This window comes from Vicugna pacos, chromosome 27 (assembly GCF_048564905.1).
Source record: "Vicugna pacos chromosome 27, VicPac4, whole genome shotgun sequence".
NCBI lineage: Eukaryota > Metazoa > Chordata > Mammalia > Artiodactyla > Camelidae > Vicugna > Vicugna pacos.
In genome coordinates, this window is record NC_133013.1 from 7,620,514 (window position 1) to 7,636,657 (window position 16,144).

At 49.2% G+C, this 16,144-nt stretch overlaps 1 protein-coding gene across 5 annotated transcripts in view; it reads left to right on the plus strand.

Annotated features, from left to right (window-relative positions):
• Positions 1–16,144, plus strand: part of PCSK6 (proprotein convertase subtilisin/kexin type 6) — a 160,492-nt gene that overhangs the window by 82,503 nt on the left and 61,845 nt on the right. For all 5 annotated transcript variants that reach the window (XM_072950679.1, XM_072950678.1, XM_072950676.1 and 2 more), the window contains 2 exons: positions 8,331–8,503; positions 14,238–14,450. In XM_072950679.1, coding sequence (XP_072806780.1) covers positions 8,331–8,503; positions 14,238–14,450 — 386 coding nt within the window. The remainder of the gene's footprint in view (positions 1–8,330; positions 8,504–14,237; positions 14,451–16,144) is intronic.

Here is a 16,144-nt window from a genome sequence, read left to right on the forward strand (position 1 = left end):
GATCATATGATAACTCTATTTTTGCTTTTTTAAGAAACCTCCGTACTATTTTCCGTAGTGGCTGCACCAACTTATATTCCCGCCAGCAGTGCAGGAGGGTTCCCTTTTCTCCACACCCTCTCCAACATTTATCGTTTGTGGACTTTTGAATAATGGCTGTTCTGACCGACGTGAGGTGACACCTTGTGATGGGAATGTCCCTGTCGCCGTCTTCTTGCCTTCTCCAGAGCTGCCTCGGGGTGTGCGCTCGCTTTCTCTGTCTTGGGTGCAGGTGGGTACTGGGTGTCCCCTTTGGATTGGAAACACATCTGCACCCCCAGCTGCCAGCTCTCACTGAACCGCCATAGGCCCTGAATGGTGGTGCTTTGTTGTCCTCTGTTCCCTGTCCCCTGGTGGGGAGACTATGAAAGCCAGTCTAGGTTGCAAATCTCTGGAGAACTACTGAGATTCTCCACTTTTTACTGCTCTCTGAAAAGTCAGCAGATCCTGATTATGCTGAAGAGTGACCTGTTATAAAATGCATTTTCATTATTATTTAGGTAGGACAGGGCCACCAGATCAGGAGACAGGGGCCACTGAACAGAGTTTGCTACTCATGATTCCCAAGGAGAGGGATCACGCCACCCACAGGGGACACACGGGGATGTACCGGGGTTGGTCGGGAGGCAGAGGGAACGAGGGAACCAGTGGACTGAAGGCTTTCCTGTGGTTTCTGCAGGAGGGAGCAGGTGAGGCAGGGTAAGCAGACTTAGGACAGGCTGGTTTGAATAGTTTCGGTGGCTCTGGGGCTCAGGGGCTGTCCCCGGTTGTCTGGTACCTGGCCCTGGGGAGGTGAGGGCAGGGGGCAAGTGGCCAAGGGTGTGAGCGCCCCTTAGAGGAGGTGATCGGGATATGGCTCTGCATTGGCCGGCTTGCTTTGGATAGACATGCTCCCGGGAGAGGTCTCATTATCTCCAGGAACTGGCCAGCCCCAGGGTGCGGGATGTCAGTCCCTCCAGGGCTAGCAAGGCCCCGAGATGCAAAGCACCAGGATTCAGCAATTAAAAGACACGGTTACTACATGACCCTACCTAGGAAGGGCCTCCTCTCATTGGCCCAGGGCTCCTTGGCAGGACAGGACCTTGAGTTGGCTGGTGCACCGCTGGACAGCTGTGTTTCCACCGTGGAAGGAGATTGAATGTCTCTATCGAGAGACCAGGAACCAGCAGGAGGCCAAGAGAGACTTGGCACGGTCTGCAGGCACTTCGTGCGACAGTGGGGACTGCAGGTGTGCCTGGACAAGCCCGCAGACCGCAGCTCCCAGGGGTTCATAGAAGGAGCTTGTCACGTGGGGGCATATTTAGAGATTTGAGAGCCCTGTTGGTGGCTTAGGCCATCATGAGTGTTCAAAGAAACCTTTTAGGTTTGTAGCATATTTAAACAACTGTGGAGACCTCACTTGGCCCGGAATGGCTGTTGGTAGAACAGAATGTACTGTAGTTTTAAAGGGAAACAAAAAACAATGAAACCCAATTCTCTGTGGATTTACTAAACTCGGGATTAACGAGCAAAATTTGTTAGAGGCCAATTTGTCACACTCAGGAAGCTGTAGTCTCATTTTACTTGCTGCTGTTCGTGGCTCTCATGTCGCCATTCATTTGCTAAAGGCAAAACACATTACTTCTCAATAAACAAAAGTGGGTCCCACGCGCCTGCTCCCCTGCCTTCCGCCAGATGTTAACAGCCAGGCTGATAGCTGACGCCGTGTGTCCGTGTGTGTCTGTGTGTGTGTTGTTCCCGTTGCCTAGTTTTTGGCTTACCAACAGAAATGTATTTACTGTCAGGTCTGGAGGCTGTAACTCCAAGATCAAGGTGTCAGCCGGTTTGGTTTCTTCCAAGACCTCTCTCCTCCCAGGGTCTTCACGTTGCTAGTGCCTCAGTCTGTGTGTCATCTGTGCCTGGATTTCCTCGTCTTGTGAGCACACCAGTCATTGGATGAGGGCCCACCCATTTGACCTCATCTTAGCTTAATTACTTATTTTTTTTTTATTGAAGTAGAGTTGGTTTACAATGTGTTAATTTCTGGTGTACAACATAGTGATTCATTTATATATATATATATATACATATATATTCCTTTTCAGATTCTTTTTCATTATAGGCTATTACAAGGTATTGAATATAGTTCGCTGCGCTATACAGTAGGATCTTGTTGTTTATCTATTTTATGTATAGTAGTTTGTATCTGCAAATCCCAAACTCCCACTTTATCCCTCCACCCTGCCCCTGTTCCTCCCTGGTAACCATTAATTGCCTCTTTAAAGACCCTGTCTCCAACTATTAGTGGGAATGTAAATTGGCGTAGCCACTATGCAGGGCAGTATGCAGGTTCCTTAAAAAACTAAAAATAGAGTTATCCCACTTCTGGGCGTATATCCAGAGAAAACGTTAATTTGAAAAGATACATGACCCCAGTGTTCACAGCAGCACTATTTATAATAGCCAAGACACGGAAGCATCCTAAATGTCCATCGACAGAGGACTGGATAAAGAAGCTGTGGTATATGTATACAATGGGATACTACTCAGCCTTAAAATAAGAATAAAATAATGCCATTTGCAGCAACATGGGTGGACTTAGAGATGATCATATTGAGTGAAGTCAGTCAGATGGAGAAAGACAAAAATCATGATATCACTTATATGTGGAAGCTAAAAAAAATGGCACAAATAAATTTATTTCAAAACAGAGATAGACTCATAGAGATAGAAAACAAACTTATGGTTACCAGCAGGGAAAGAGGTGAAGAGGAGGGATAAATTAGGAGTTGGGGATTAACAGATACACATTACTGTCTATAAAATAGATAAACAACAAGGACCTACTGTATAGCACAGGGAACTGTATTTAATTTCTTGTAAAACGCATAATGGAAAAGAATCTGAAAAGAAAAAGTATGTATGTATGTATGTATATGTATAACTGAATTGCTTTGCTGTACACCTGAAATTAATATTGTAAATTAACTACACATCAACAAAAAAGTTTTTAAAAGACCCTGTTTCCAAATACCACACGGTCTGATTTCTCCATTGCCTTCTAACTTGGAACTTCTTCAGAAAGTTTCCAGGTGAAATGCTGTGTCTCGTGCTGCGGCCCCTCCTTACTTCTGCCCAGCCTTATATACAAAGCCAAGGATTTGCAAAGTTGCACCATAAATTAGGAGCAAGGGGAGGGGCGGAAGGATAGGTCACTCTGCATAAATTGTGGTTGATTTTTTCATCTTCACCAAGAGACTGGTGAAATCATTTATTTCATCAAGTTCTCCTGGGGCATTTAAAACGTCACTGGGTGCCGGCAAGCTTGTGGAAAGCATCTCTTGTTTAAGGCGAGGCAAGCTGTGTGAAGTCCTCCCTGGGTGCGGCTTCCGGGTGTCTCCAGGGCTCCAGTGATTTGCCACCCAAAATGATTTATCCAAATTATTTTTGTACCCGCCAGTTTATGGGAAATGGGTCTTTATTTTTTCATTAGAGGAATGATTACTGTTCTCCTCAATTTGGCATTTCCGGCGAGCCATTCACATAGAAACCTAATATTGGGACAGCAGGTGTCCACTGCAAATATTTACCATGTCCCTGTTGGCAACTTGTTAATGTTGGGGAAATAGATGCTTCATTAAAATCGAAATGCAGTTTGCTTTCTCTCTCACACGGCCATCGGAGCATTGTGAGAGGTGTTGGCAAATCATTCTGGTCTTCTGTTTTTACATTTTTGGGGAATGTCTTCTGGCAGCTTGTTCTTGTTCAGAAATAGGCATTCCGACACCTATAACTTGCATGGAGAGGTCCTAGAATAGCAGGTGAAATCTCACTGCTAGAACATCAGAAGTGGTTTTGGCGGCCCGCGTGTCTGGCGGGGTCTCTTGCCCAGGAAAATCCATCACCAAATATCAGGGCACAGAGAACGCAGCTGCTGCTTCTGAAAAAGCACAGGGCCCCAGGGCCTCAATGTATATTTGATCCTCTCAGCTACCTGGCAAGTACTGTGGAAAACAAGGGCTCAGAGAGTTTGAGACTGTGGCCCAAGATCACACATGGCCAAGATTCCACCCCAGACTCTTTGACCTCTGTTCTTTTTCCCCCCACTGTGCTGTGAGCTGCTCTGTATCTTTCCAGGAGCCATCCCTTTGCCATATCACCCAGCCACCATCACATACTGACTGTGGCCCTTTCCTGGGGTTTGTGGCTCAGAGCACCCGGGCCCAATGTCTCTGACACAGCCCTGTAGACGGAGTCCCTGGATGCACAGACCAGCAACAGGGGAAGGGATTATGCTTTGGGCCACTTTGGCTCCTCTCATTCCTCCAGAAATCAGGAAGGAGAAAGTGCAGGGAGCCGATGCCACAGAGGTGTCTCTGCCCGACCTGTAACAGGGAGGAAGGCACCTGCTGGGGTGCCGCACAAGCCCAGAAAAGATGTGACCCTCATTATAACACCCTTGATCTTCAAAGGGAGATTGGTTCATACTCTATGGAAATTAAGAACCTCTATTTCTCAAAAGACACCATAAACAAAAGGAGAAGACAAGGCACCAACTGGAAGAGGATATTTATAACCTACAGAACCCACGAAGGATGAATTGCCAGCCCAAGCAAAACTAAGCAGTGTAGTATTGAAGCATGCAGACAACCATATTAAAACACCAGTTTTCCAAGGCAGTGGAAAGAATAACCCCAGATTCTGAGCCATTTCTCCTATGAGGGGCAGGGCACAGGTGCAGGCCCCAGTGTGTCCAGTTTGCATTTGCATGGGGCGGAGGGCTCATGGGGGGGTTCAATATTTTATTAGGCTTTGTAACTAACAGGTATGTGCCATGTGATCTGTCATATGTATCCCGTAGTAGAGGTTTTATTTTTATTTTTTAAGTTTTTTTCTCTTTTTTTATTGAAGTGTAGTCAGTTACAATGTGTCTGTTTTTGGTGTATAGCACCATGTCCCAGTCATGCATATATATACATATTTGCTTTCATATTCTTTTTCATTAAAAGTTATTATAAGATACTGAATATAGTTCCCTGTGCTATACAGAGGAAATCTATTTTTTTCATCTGTTTTTATATATAGTGGCTAACATTTACAAATCTCAAACTCCCAGATTTATCCCTTCCCACCCCCTTTAACCCCTGGTAACCATAAGTTTGTTCTCTATGTCTGTGAGTCTGTTTCTGTTTTGTAGATAAGTTCATTTGTGTCTTTTTTTTTTTAAGATTCCACATGTAAGTGATATATGGTATTTATCTTTCTCTTTCTAGCTTGCTTCATTTAGAATGATGATCTCCTGGTCCATCCATGTTGCTGCAAATGGCATTATTTTATTCTTTTTTATGACTGAGTAGTATTCCATTGTATAAATATAGCACAACTTCTTTATTCAGTCATCTGTCAATGGACATTTTTAAAGATAAAAAGTCACTAGTTATTGTTAACAGCCCCTGGAAGTAGGTTTTGTTATGTCCATTTTTACAGATGGGGAAACTGAGGCTCTGTGGGGCCAGACTAGGTGCTGACACACACCCTGCAGCTGCCCGCCTGCTGGGCCATTTGTGTGAACTGTCTGTTTTAATGTGTATGGCTCCTCTGTAGTTACAGTGATTCTCATCACCATAGTTTATGGAAAACTGAAGCTTAGTGACAGCAGGTAACTTCCCCTGTCACGAATGGGCCACATGTGGTGACCCACGCTGAGCTCTCACCTGTGACATGCCCTGATACCCTCCTGGGGGTGGGAGGCCTCCTCCATGGACCTATTCTTGGGCAGATGATGAGGTGCCACTTCCACTTGTCCTGGAGTGCCATCTCTGGTCTGGGACAGTGGTGATTCTCTTTATTCCACACTGTTCTGGAGGCTAGACATCCAAGGTCAAGGTGCCGGCCCAGTGGTTCCCCTGTGAGGGAGGGCCCATTTGGTGGCTCGCAGAAGCCACCCTCTCTGTCCTCACACAGCGGAGAAAGACAGGGAAATCTCTCTGCTGTCTCTTCTGATGAGGGTGCTAATTCCATCATGGGCCCCACCCTCATGACCTCATCTGAACCCAACTACCTCCCAAAGGTTGCATCTCCAAATACTGTCATCTGGGGGTTAGGGCTTCAGCATGTGAATTGGGGGTGACAGAAGCTTCCAGTCCATAGCAGGTATGGATGGAGAGAGGATGAGAAGACGGGTGGTGTTGAAGTTAAATTCACCTCTCCTGCTTGCTGCTAAGGCCTCCAGATACGAAGGGATGGTTCTTCCGACACTATCAGCACCAACAGCTCTCAGCACTGCTGCTGAGTATCTGATGCTTCCCAGACCTAATTGTGCTGTTGTTTGGCTGTGAATTCCTCTGACATTGTTTTTGAGTCCAATTTCCAGGCTTTCAGAGCAGAACTTTCCTGTTAGCATGGTGTCCCCGAAAGGAGTGGGGGTGAGGGGCCATGCCCCAGGATGGCCTCCCTCCCCACCACCGCCAATGACCTACTCGGCCTCCCAGGGACCCTCCGCAGTGACCCTCTCTCTCAGCTCACACCTGGGGAATCAGGGTGGATGTTAAGGAGAAATCCTCAGGGAAACCTGAACCTTAGAACCGAGTAGAGTGAACTGATAGATTGGAAGAATTTGGTGCAGTTAAGTCCTCTTCAGATCCTGTTAGGCAGGAAGTTTCTCAGCCTGACCCATGACGAAGTGCGTTTACCTATTTGTTTATAACCTATGTGCTACTGGGTGAGCGATTACAGGGCAAGATCCTTTGACACTGATGTGAGGGATCTCCGTGCACCAGTTATCTGCTACAGTGACATCAGAGCATCACCACGGTGACAGTTTTGGTGGAGGGGACAAGAAGCTTAATTTATGCAAAGCATCTGTCTCTGACCACCTGGGGAGGGGGTCTCCTCTATCTTCTTCCTGTGTCTCTTCCTGCTTGACCCCTTCCCTTCAGCTTGGGGAAGAGCCACTGTTCGTTTTTAAAAATCAATTATGTTCATAGTTGCTGTTTCTTGGGTACTCACTCTCTGTTGCTGTAGATTTTGGGATATCGAATGGGTAGATCCAGTCCAGTCTGGGGGGGCCCTCTCCTTGGTGAGGCAAACCCTAGAAAAAGTCCTGCATGGGGGTAGGGTGTGTGGGCGGGGGGCTGTAACCATTAACAAACATATCTTGGAAGAATCTTTAACGTCACAGAGAAATGTTCTGTATAAAGTTTAGTGGGGTAAAACAAAAAACTTGAAACCTGAAAAAACTTGGGGGAAAAAAAAAAGAACAGAAAATCTATGCTACGGGCCAAGAAAAACACTAGAAGAAAATAGCCAGGATACCGTGATTCGTTATTTTTCTGTTTCCCAAACTTCCTCTGAAGAGCATGGGTTAGTCTCGTAAGCAGAAGAAAATCTTTTCCATTATGTCCTAAAAAGCGCTAAGATTTAAAATTCGTTTGGAAAGGCGCTGTCGCTGCGTAGGTGGAGCTGGGCTGGGTGAGAGGGGCTCCCCCGGGGCCTCTGTTGGGGGTGATTGGGGGTGCCCAGCGGCCACTGGAGTCCTAGGTGGGTTTTGTGCGTCTCAGGTTCTACTTTACATACCGACTCACTAGTGCCCAGGCAGGACGGCTGGCGGCTGTCCTGTCCCCTGTTTTCAGTCTCGCGCCGGCATTGTTGCGGGGGAGGCCTGGGGCTGGGAAAGGGGCTGGTCCACACTTGCTAGATGCAGTGTGATCAGTGATGGACACCAGTGCGGGAGAGGGAGGAGGGGAGACCCCTGGGAGGGGAGGTGGGCACTGGGAGAGCTCCCGGGAGCCCGCTCACCCCCTCTTCTTTTGGGGTGCTCTTGGGGGAGCCCTCCTCCCACCTCCTAAACCTCTCAGGAAACTTGGAACTGGAGCTGGCGGGGATGAGGCGGCCCCTCCGTGATGGGCAAGGGTGTGGCCGTCGGTCTCCCAGCGGGAAACCTCCGGATGATGAATCAGGGGTGGAGTCATTATTATTACTTTTTAGTGAAATGAACTGTTAGCAGGCGGGAAAGTTGAAAACGACTCCGGAGTCCTGTTACCGAAACGTCCGTTTTCCCTCCCAACTGGCCACTGCGGTCCAGGGAAGCCGTATAAATCCTGTTTTCCGAACAACTCTGCCTTCCGTGCGCCTCCGCCTCCGCGAGGACGGCACAGCGCGGCCTCTTGGGCCGTTTCAGCTCTTTCACGCTAGCCAGCATGGGCCGGGGAGGAGGGCTTCCGCAACGGCAGAGCGCAAAGCCCGTCCCGCCGCGGCCCCGGGGCTCCGCGGGGCCCCCGGCGCCAGCGCACCGAGAGCCGCCCTGCTTTCAGGCGTCCGCATGCTGGACGGCGACGTGACCGACGTGGTGGAGGCCAAGTCGCTGGGCATCCGCCCCAACTACATCGACATCTACAGCGCCAGCTGGGGGCCGGACGACGACGGCAAGACGGTGGACGGGCCCGGCCGCCTGGCCAGACAGGCCTTCGAGTACGGCATTAAAAAGGTGTGAGTGACCCAGGGCCCCGGGGGCAGGGGGGACCTCGGGAGCCGGGGAAGGGGGCACCTGGGGTGGGGGGGTGGGGAAGAGGGAGCGTAGTTTAACGATGAAAAAGCAGAAAAAAAGGGGGAAGGAGACAGCTCAGTGGTAGAACGCATGCCTAATGCATGAGGTTCTGGGTTCAATCCCCAGTACCTCCCCTAAATAGTATGAAAGTAATATATAGCCCCCCAAGTAAATAAAAATTAGACTGTTTAAAAAAAGTCATTAAAATAAAGCAGAAGAAATAAAGGGGCTGGAAAAAGAATATTAAAGATCCTCTCAACCCTACAAACCTAAAGACCATCTTCTAAAACACTCTTCTAACGCCTCTGCGCTTGGAGAAGGAACTGAGTTCCTTTACTTTTTAAAAAAACAAATATGGGGTCATCCTCAGGCTCTTTCACAATAAGTCTTCTTGGATGACCAACAGGTCATCTCAGTGACAGGCAGACTTGTCATGGAGGTAACAATAAATAAATCTGAGCAGCACACACACACACACACACACACATCAGAGTGACATAGCTTAGAGCCCTGAAGCAGGCGTGGGGTGGATGACCCCTCTGTGTCATGACCCAAGTGAGGGACAAGTCATGAGGGGCTCAGGGAGGTGGCTGTGTACCAACCAGGGCAGAAGGGTTTCTCATGTTACCAAGTAGCTGTTCCCGATAGTGCCAGCTGGTCACTCACCAGCCCCAGGTCCCTGTGCCTTGAAGCCTGACGGCCCCCCACTGAGGGCTGTGTGCAGGTGGGTGGTGGGGGTTATAGGCCGACCCCCTGGCCTGTGGCTTTTTTTTTTTTGCTTTAGTTGAAGTATAATCAGTTTACAATGATGTGTCAATTTCTGGTGTCAGCATAATGTTTCAGTCATACATGTACATGTATTTGTTTTCATATTCTTTTCCATTATAGTTACCACAAGATATTGAATAGAGTTCCCTGTGCTATACAGTATAAACTTATTGTTTATCTATTTTCTGTATAGTTGTTAGTGTCTGCAAATCTCTAACTCCCAATTTATCCCTCCCCCCTCCCCCCCATTAATCATAATCTTTGTTTTCTATGTCTGTGAGTCTATTTCTGTTTTGTAAATAAGTTCATTTGTGTCTTTGTATTTTAGAGTCCACATCTAAGTGATATCATAAAATATTTTTCTTTCTCTTTCTGGTTCATTTCACTTAGCAATATTTGCTGCAAATGGTATTGTTTTGTTCTTTTTATGGCTGAGTAGTATTCCATTTTATAAATATACCATAACTTATTGGGACTGTGCAGGTGAGAGGGGTGTCTGGGCCTCAGCCCACCTGCCCACAGAAACATCAGGCTGAGGAGCTCCGCATGTCTGTGGTGGGGTGTGGCTAATCCACGCCCCAAAACAGCAAGTCTCAGTTTGGTTTCCCTGCCTGGTAGCACGCAGCCCGCCATGTTTGGAATCTCTTGGGTCAAACCTCCCCAGGCATAACACAGAGCAGGCGTCTGAGTGTTGCCTGAGGGGAGGCAGAGGAGGCTGGCAGGCTCCTCCCAGGAGGCCCACCCCAGGTCAGTCTGTCATCATCCGTTCTGGTCCCCTGTGAGTCAGGAAGGCCGGGGAGGGGGAGAGGGTGGGCGCTGGAGGTAACCCAGTGCTATAAGCAGAATGGCAAGGTGGACTTCTGGGTGAGGACAGCTTCTTGGAACAGACCCGGAGCTGTGGTCAGCACCTGGGTGGCCCTGGCTGGTCTAGCAAGCCCCAGCCCAGAGCACAAGGTGTGGCCCAGTGGTGCTGGCAGGCTTTGAGCAGGAAGTCCAGGCACCCCTGAGGCAGCATGGAAACCTCTGTCTATGGGAGACAAGAGAGTAGGGCCGGAGTCAAGCCCATTTTCTCATTTATATATTTTAAAACACTTTTTAAAGTATTTTATCTTTTTCTTTTAATTGAAATATAGTCAGTTACAACGTGTCAATGTCCGGTGTACAGCATAATGTCCCAGTCATGCATATACATACATATATTCGTTTTCATTAAAGGTTATTACAGCATATTAAATATAATTCTCTGTGCTATACCAAAGAAATTTGGGTTTTTTAATCTATTTTTATATGTAGAAACTAATATTTGAGATTTGCAAATGTTAGCAATATATATATATAAAAGTGTTCATCTTACTGTAAACCAGGCACCATGATTACAACGTGCATCATAAACAGTCAACAAATCAGATAGTACCAGGGGGTTATTTTGGAAGCAGCTCTCATCCCCCGCTGCCTATTCCCTGCATCCTGACCCACCAAGGAGCAGTCTTTTTTTAACTCTGTGATTTCCTTTTTCTAAACAATCCAATTTGATGGCTTTTCTGGATGGATTGAGTTTGGTCACTTTCTAGACGTTCCCTTACATTGGGGTGGAGTATTTACCTCTTAATGTCCCCAACCCAGCCACCCCACCCTCCCGACTGCATGCCTGAGAGTTTCCTCCATTTCCTCTCATATCCCGGGCCTCAGACCCCGTCATCCTGCACCTCCTGGCTGGTGAGCCTGGGCTCTGCCTTCCCCAGGGGAGGTGATGTTGTCCACAAGGATGAGGCAGAGGCTCCGAGCTCCTCGCCCTCTCCCCCCACCCACTCAGGGCTCGAGTGTCTGCAAAGTAGTGACCAAAAGCAGGGCACCGTCGGAGCTCAGGACTCACACACAGCGTGTCTACAGCGTTTGCCCCTGTGCTTGTGCTTGGTACACCAGACAGCTTCCTTTGTCCGCATGAGGCCAAGCAAATGCAAAGGCTGCTTTGGTCCAGGTGCTGAGCCCCATGCTGGCCCAGAGATGCTGGCATGTTCAGGTGTGACCAAGTCAGCCGCTGCCAAGTACAAAATCCCACCATCCCAGCAGACCATTCAGGTCTCACTCTTCATAACAAGCGAAACCTGAAAATTAAGCTTGCTGTAAGTGATAATAAGTTAGAGATTGCATTTTCTGCGTGGAAGGTGCTGCCTTGGAGGGTGTCAGTCCTGAAGGTCTGTCATTTCTAAGAGATGACTTCTGAGATTGGAGAGCTTAGGACGGGGCCCCGGGTCTCCGGGAGGGGTACTGATTGCTTTCAGATGGTTGTTGGGGTTCTCAGCTTCACATAGGTTTGTGTGGACAGAGCCCAGGCAGGATTTGGAGAGTCTGGAGATGTGGAGGGGCTCTCTGCAGCCCAAATTCTGAGCAGCACCGACTGCGTCGAGCTCTTAGGGGAGAGAGGAAGGTGCCTGTACCACGTGGTTTGCTGTCATTCTTGTCACAGTTTCTTGAAATATTGAGGTCGTTTCACATTTTTTTTTAGTGCTTCTGAATAAAACGTGTCGTATAGGGCGCCTTAAATCCCAGCTGTCACTGAAAATCCTCCTAGAAATTCGATGATCTCACACCGAACCGCATTCTCCCATCTGTTTTCCCGCCTTGATGCCCCATTTGTCCCCTCCCATCTTTCTCTGTAAAATCCTACTTGGTCTCTGGTAGACAATGAGGCTTGGTGGGAGGAGACTTCAGACGCCATACTTGGGCATCAAGATCTTTTGATGTTAGTCCTCACGTGGCTTGTCACCCAGAAGGGGAGATGAAACATCACTATGTCTGAAGACACTGGCCTTGTCCAGGTGCATCCATGGCTGAGCCCTCTCCCCACTTCCCAGGCGAGGTGCTGACATACCTTCTGGCCGGGTTAAGTTTGTGGCTTTCCTGACCCCAAGTGCAGGGTCACAGCTGGGGTTGAAATGTCCCCGACAGCCTCCGTCCTGCAGCTTCTGTGTGAGCAGCAGACCTGGAAAGGGAAAACGCCATCCTCAGAGGCAGCTGAGACTTCTCTTCCCACCAGATCTGGGTGTGTCCTCTGCCTTGTGCCCGTGTTCTCTTTCCAGGGAAGTGTTTTCCGATGTGACGCCTGTCAGAACTGATGGTTCTGATAATACCCTCGAAGTGGAGGGTGGGAGGTGCACATCTCTGGTGCTTAGGCCCTTGTGACTCTAAGTGGGGTCCAAAGCGGCGGCTGTGGTGTCACCCAGGAGCCCATTAGAAATGTAGACTCTCAGGTTCACCTGGACCAGCGGCGTCTGATCCTATGCCCTGCAGCGGCGGTGAGGTTGTGCTTTGCAGAATGACAGCCTTTCATGAATAATTTGGAGTGAGGTGGGAAGTCGGAGGTGGATGTGTCTCAGGGATGATGCTCTGGGAGTAAAGAGAGGCTCTGATGGGTTAAAACCCATCTGGATCTTAGTTGCCTTGAACCAGCTTCCGATTCTTCTTTCCCTACCAGTAATTGGAAGCACAGAGACATCCATTTCCTTAGTACTTGGTGCCTTTCTTCCATAAGGTTGACCTTTTTGCTGAATGTGAGTGACTTTCTGTTGGGGTCTTTGGCATCCTGGACAGACCCACCCTGGAGATGTGGGAAACAGAGTGAATGAGGCAGCTCTGAGCAGGAGACGGACTTGGTTGAGAGCCTTGGGTTGGAACTGATGGAGATGTCGGAGTTAGGACAGAGGCACGAAAGGGCAGGGAGCTGGGGTCCACTCGGTCTCCACAGAGGAGTGTCATGGGGCTTCTGGAGCAGGTGAGTCCCCTCAGCCCGGGTGGACTTGAACTGAAGCAAGGCTTCAGCAGTTGGACTCTACAGGAATTGCCGGGTTTTGTTGAAAGTTTTCTTTAGATTGACCAGCTGTTGGGCGTAAGTCTCAATTTCCTCTTGCATGTTTAGGAAGGAGGCTTCTTGGCAGGGACGCTGGAGTTACCAGCCCTGTGGGTCCGGTCTCGTGCGGAGATGGGTGTTGGCACCCTCTCTGGGGCTGGCTGTCCACCACTAGCAGATCTGACTAGATTGGACCAAATGGATCAGTTCCATCTTGGAACTGGTGTTCTTTTTCAGCTGGTGTTTGTGGCTGGGCTGAGCCCTTGATTGGGTCATAAATCCTAGTTCCTGTGGGTGTGGGACGGAGCAGCCGCAGGGACCTGCCCTGACCCGCTGCTGTCGATCAAAGACCTGCTTTCATGTGCACGTTCCTAAAAATGAAAACCCACATACAGGCGAGGCTACTGGCCTTGGGAGGGGTTGGCCATCTGACCGCTTCAATGCCTACCCACGTGGAGACCCTGGGGAGCTCTCCTGGGACAGCCCCAGGGGTTCTGGACCTTGACCCATGTACACTAATCAGTCCCCACCCACAGTTCCTTGTCCTGCTCCTCTTCTCAAACAGTTGGTCCTCCAAGAAGGGTGCTTCCTCAGCTGGGTGTGGAACATTCACTCTCTTCCTCCCAGGACTGGCTCTTTCAATCCAGAGAAATTAACGTTTGTAAAGTCAGCTGTCAGCTTTCATCTCAGTGTGACTTGCGACACTGCTTGGTCTTTTTGATCATAGGTCATTAGAGGGGAAATTACAGGCCTCGCTCTGGAAGAGGGCAGCTTGTAGGATGGCCTTGACCTTGCCGTGGAGAACAGAGAGGGCTTTCCGGGCCAGCTCCTCTGTGCGATCCTGTGATTCTATGGTTTCAAGGGTGTCGCCACAAGGCACCAGATTAAAATCCAACCAGAGCCCATGAACCATGTCCTGGGGGTATCCATCTGGCCTGATCCCATCCTCCAGGGCCCCTCTGAAGAGTTCCGCAGGAGGAGGGCACCAGGCATGTGAAGACCCAGCCTGGAAGGGCCGGGGCCCGGGCTGGGGCTGATGCCTGCTTCTCTCCCCTCCAGGGCCGGCAGGGCCTGGGCTCCATCTTTGTCTGGGCGTCGGGCAACGGCGGGCGTGAGGGGGACTACTGCTCCTGCGACGGCTACACCAACAGCATCTACACCATCTCCGTGAGCAGCACCACCGAGAACGGCTACAAGCCCTGGTACCTGGAGGAGTGTGCGTCCACCCTGGCCACCACCTACAGCAGCGGGGCATTTTACGAGCGGAAAATCGTGAGTTCTCTGGGTGGAGTGGCGCACGTAGGACGTTCCTTTTCCTATTGGTAAAACGATGGACCAGGTCAGGCTGGTTTGTACCAGGGCCCAAGGTCCCAGGGTCCGAGCCCCTCCTGGCTGCGAACCCGTGGGGCCTCAGGGTAAACCCCAGTCCCTTGGCAACTTTCCGCAGACCCTGCCTTTCTAATTTTAGCTCAGGATGCCAATTAAAACCCTCTCTGGCTTTAGAGATCTAAAAATACCCTTTAAGAATGGGGTGCATTCTCAGCAGAGCTTTCTAAAACTCTGTGGTCACATCGCTTGGGGTCGAACTGGCCAGTTCAGTCAGGTTCAATGTGCAAAACAGAGTAAAAGAAAGTCTTGGCTTTATACTGAAATATTTCAGAAACCTGAGTGTTTTTCTAGGTATTCCCTTCCTCGCAAAAGGACTTTTCCAGACACGTTAAGTGAAGCATGGTTTCTGTCTCTTACGCTTACTTCAAGGAACTAAGTGTGATTTATCTTTTAAAAAGTAACTTTAAGTTGAGTACATAGGTGGAGTTTGTGCTTCTTCCTCCCCATCGTGCTTTCCTACTTGGAAAAAAAAAAAAAAGAGAGGAGGGTTTCAAGGTGAAGTTAATGCCGAATTCAAATGCATGTCTTAAGTTGGTTTTTTAAGCATTTTGAAAATGAGACAGTGGAGCTGGCCCGACGTGATTTGACTTTAAATCTCACCAGCATCTTTTCACTTCTCCTGCTGCTTGGCCACAGCTTTAGAAATTATCTGCAAGTGTAGTTTTACATTTTTCTGCGGGAGCATACAGGCTCCCTGTTCTCTGAGCTCTGTACCAGCTGAAAGGTCTGCCATGATCATTCCCCCACCAGCTTGGCAGCAGCCCGGGCTAGTTAACGAAGGTATTAATTTAAGTGGTTATTTTCCTTTTCTGCTGGCGCACGCGTCTCTGGGATGGGGCCGAGATGCTGAATGGGTGTCCTGTTCCTTTAGAAAGCTGGCTCATTGGAACATGGACTTGCTAGAGTCTTGTGAAACAGAGGCCGGGGGCTGGAGGGGTGCAGACGGACCCTGGGGTGTCGGACGCTTTGTACCGGGGGCTCCATGCTGGGCAGACACTGTTTTCCCTCCCTGGGAGCAAGGCTTCCGGCTTTATTTGCGGTATTAATCACACTGCATGTGCATGATTGTTTGTGTGCACACAGGGGCACGTGCCTTAGCCACTAAATTCCTGAATTCCTTTTTCTTTTATTAAAAAAAAGATCTCGGAGTCATAACATATGGGTAAAAAGGGTGACATTGGGAGAAGAAAAGGAAAAAAAGTACTTAGTTGCAGCTACTATCCTAGAACTCTTCCCTGATAGTGTGGGTGGCTTTTTTTTTTTTTTTTCCACTTCAACCAGGGCCAAGTTTTGCTCTGAGATCCCTTAGAGATTCTGCAGGGGGTGAGCCACCCTCTGGATGGTCCCCTTGTGTTCTCCGTTCCTCTTGTGTGGAGAGATTGATGCTAAGGCCTAGCTCAAGGCAACAGAAGGCACCCCCCAAATGGGCATCACACACTGAACTTGAGCCATGCACTGAATGCGGTGTTCTGTCTCAGGATGGGGGCTACCCACCCTGATTCCGTTGTCCCCTCCCTGCGGGGAGGCCTCTCTGATCACCCCGCCAGGACCCTTTGTCTGAGGCTGGAGAGCCAGCC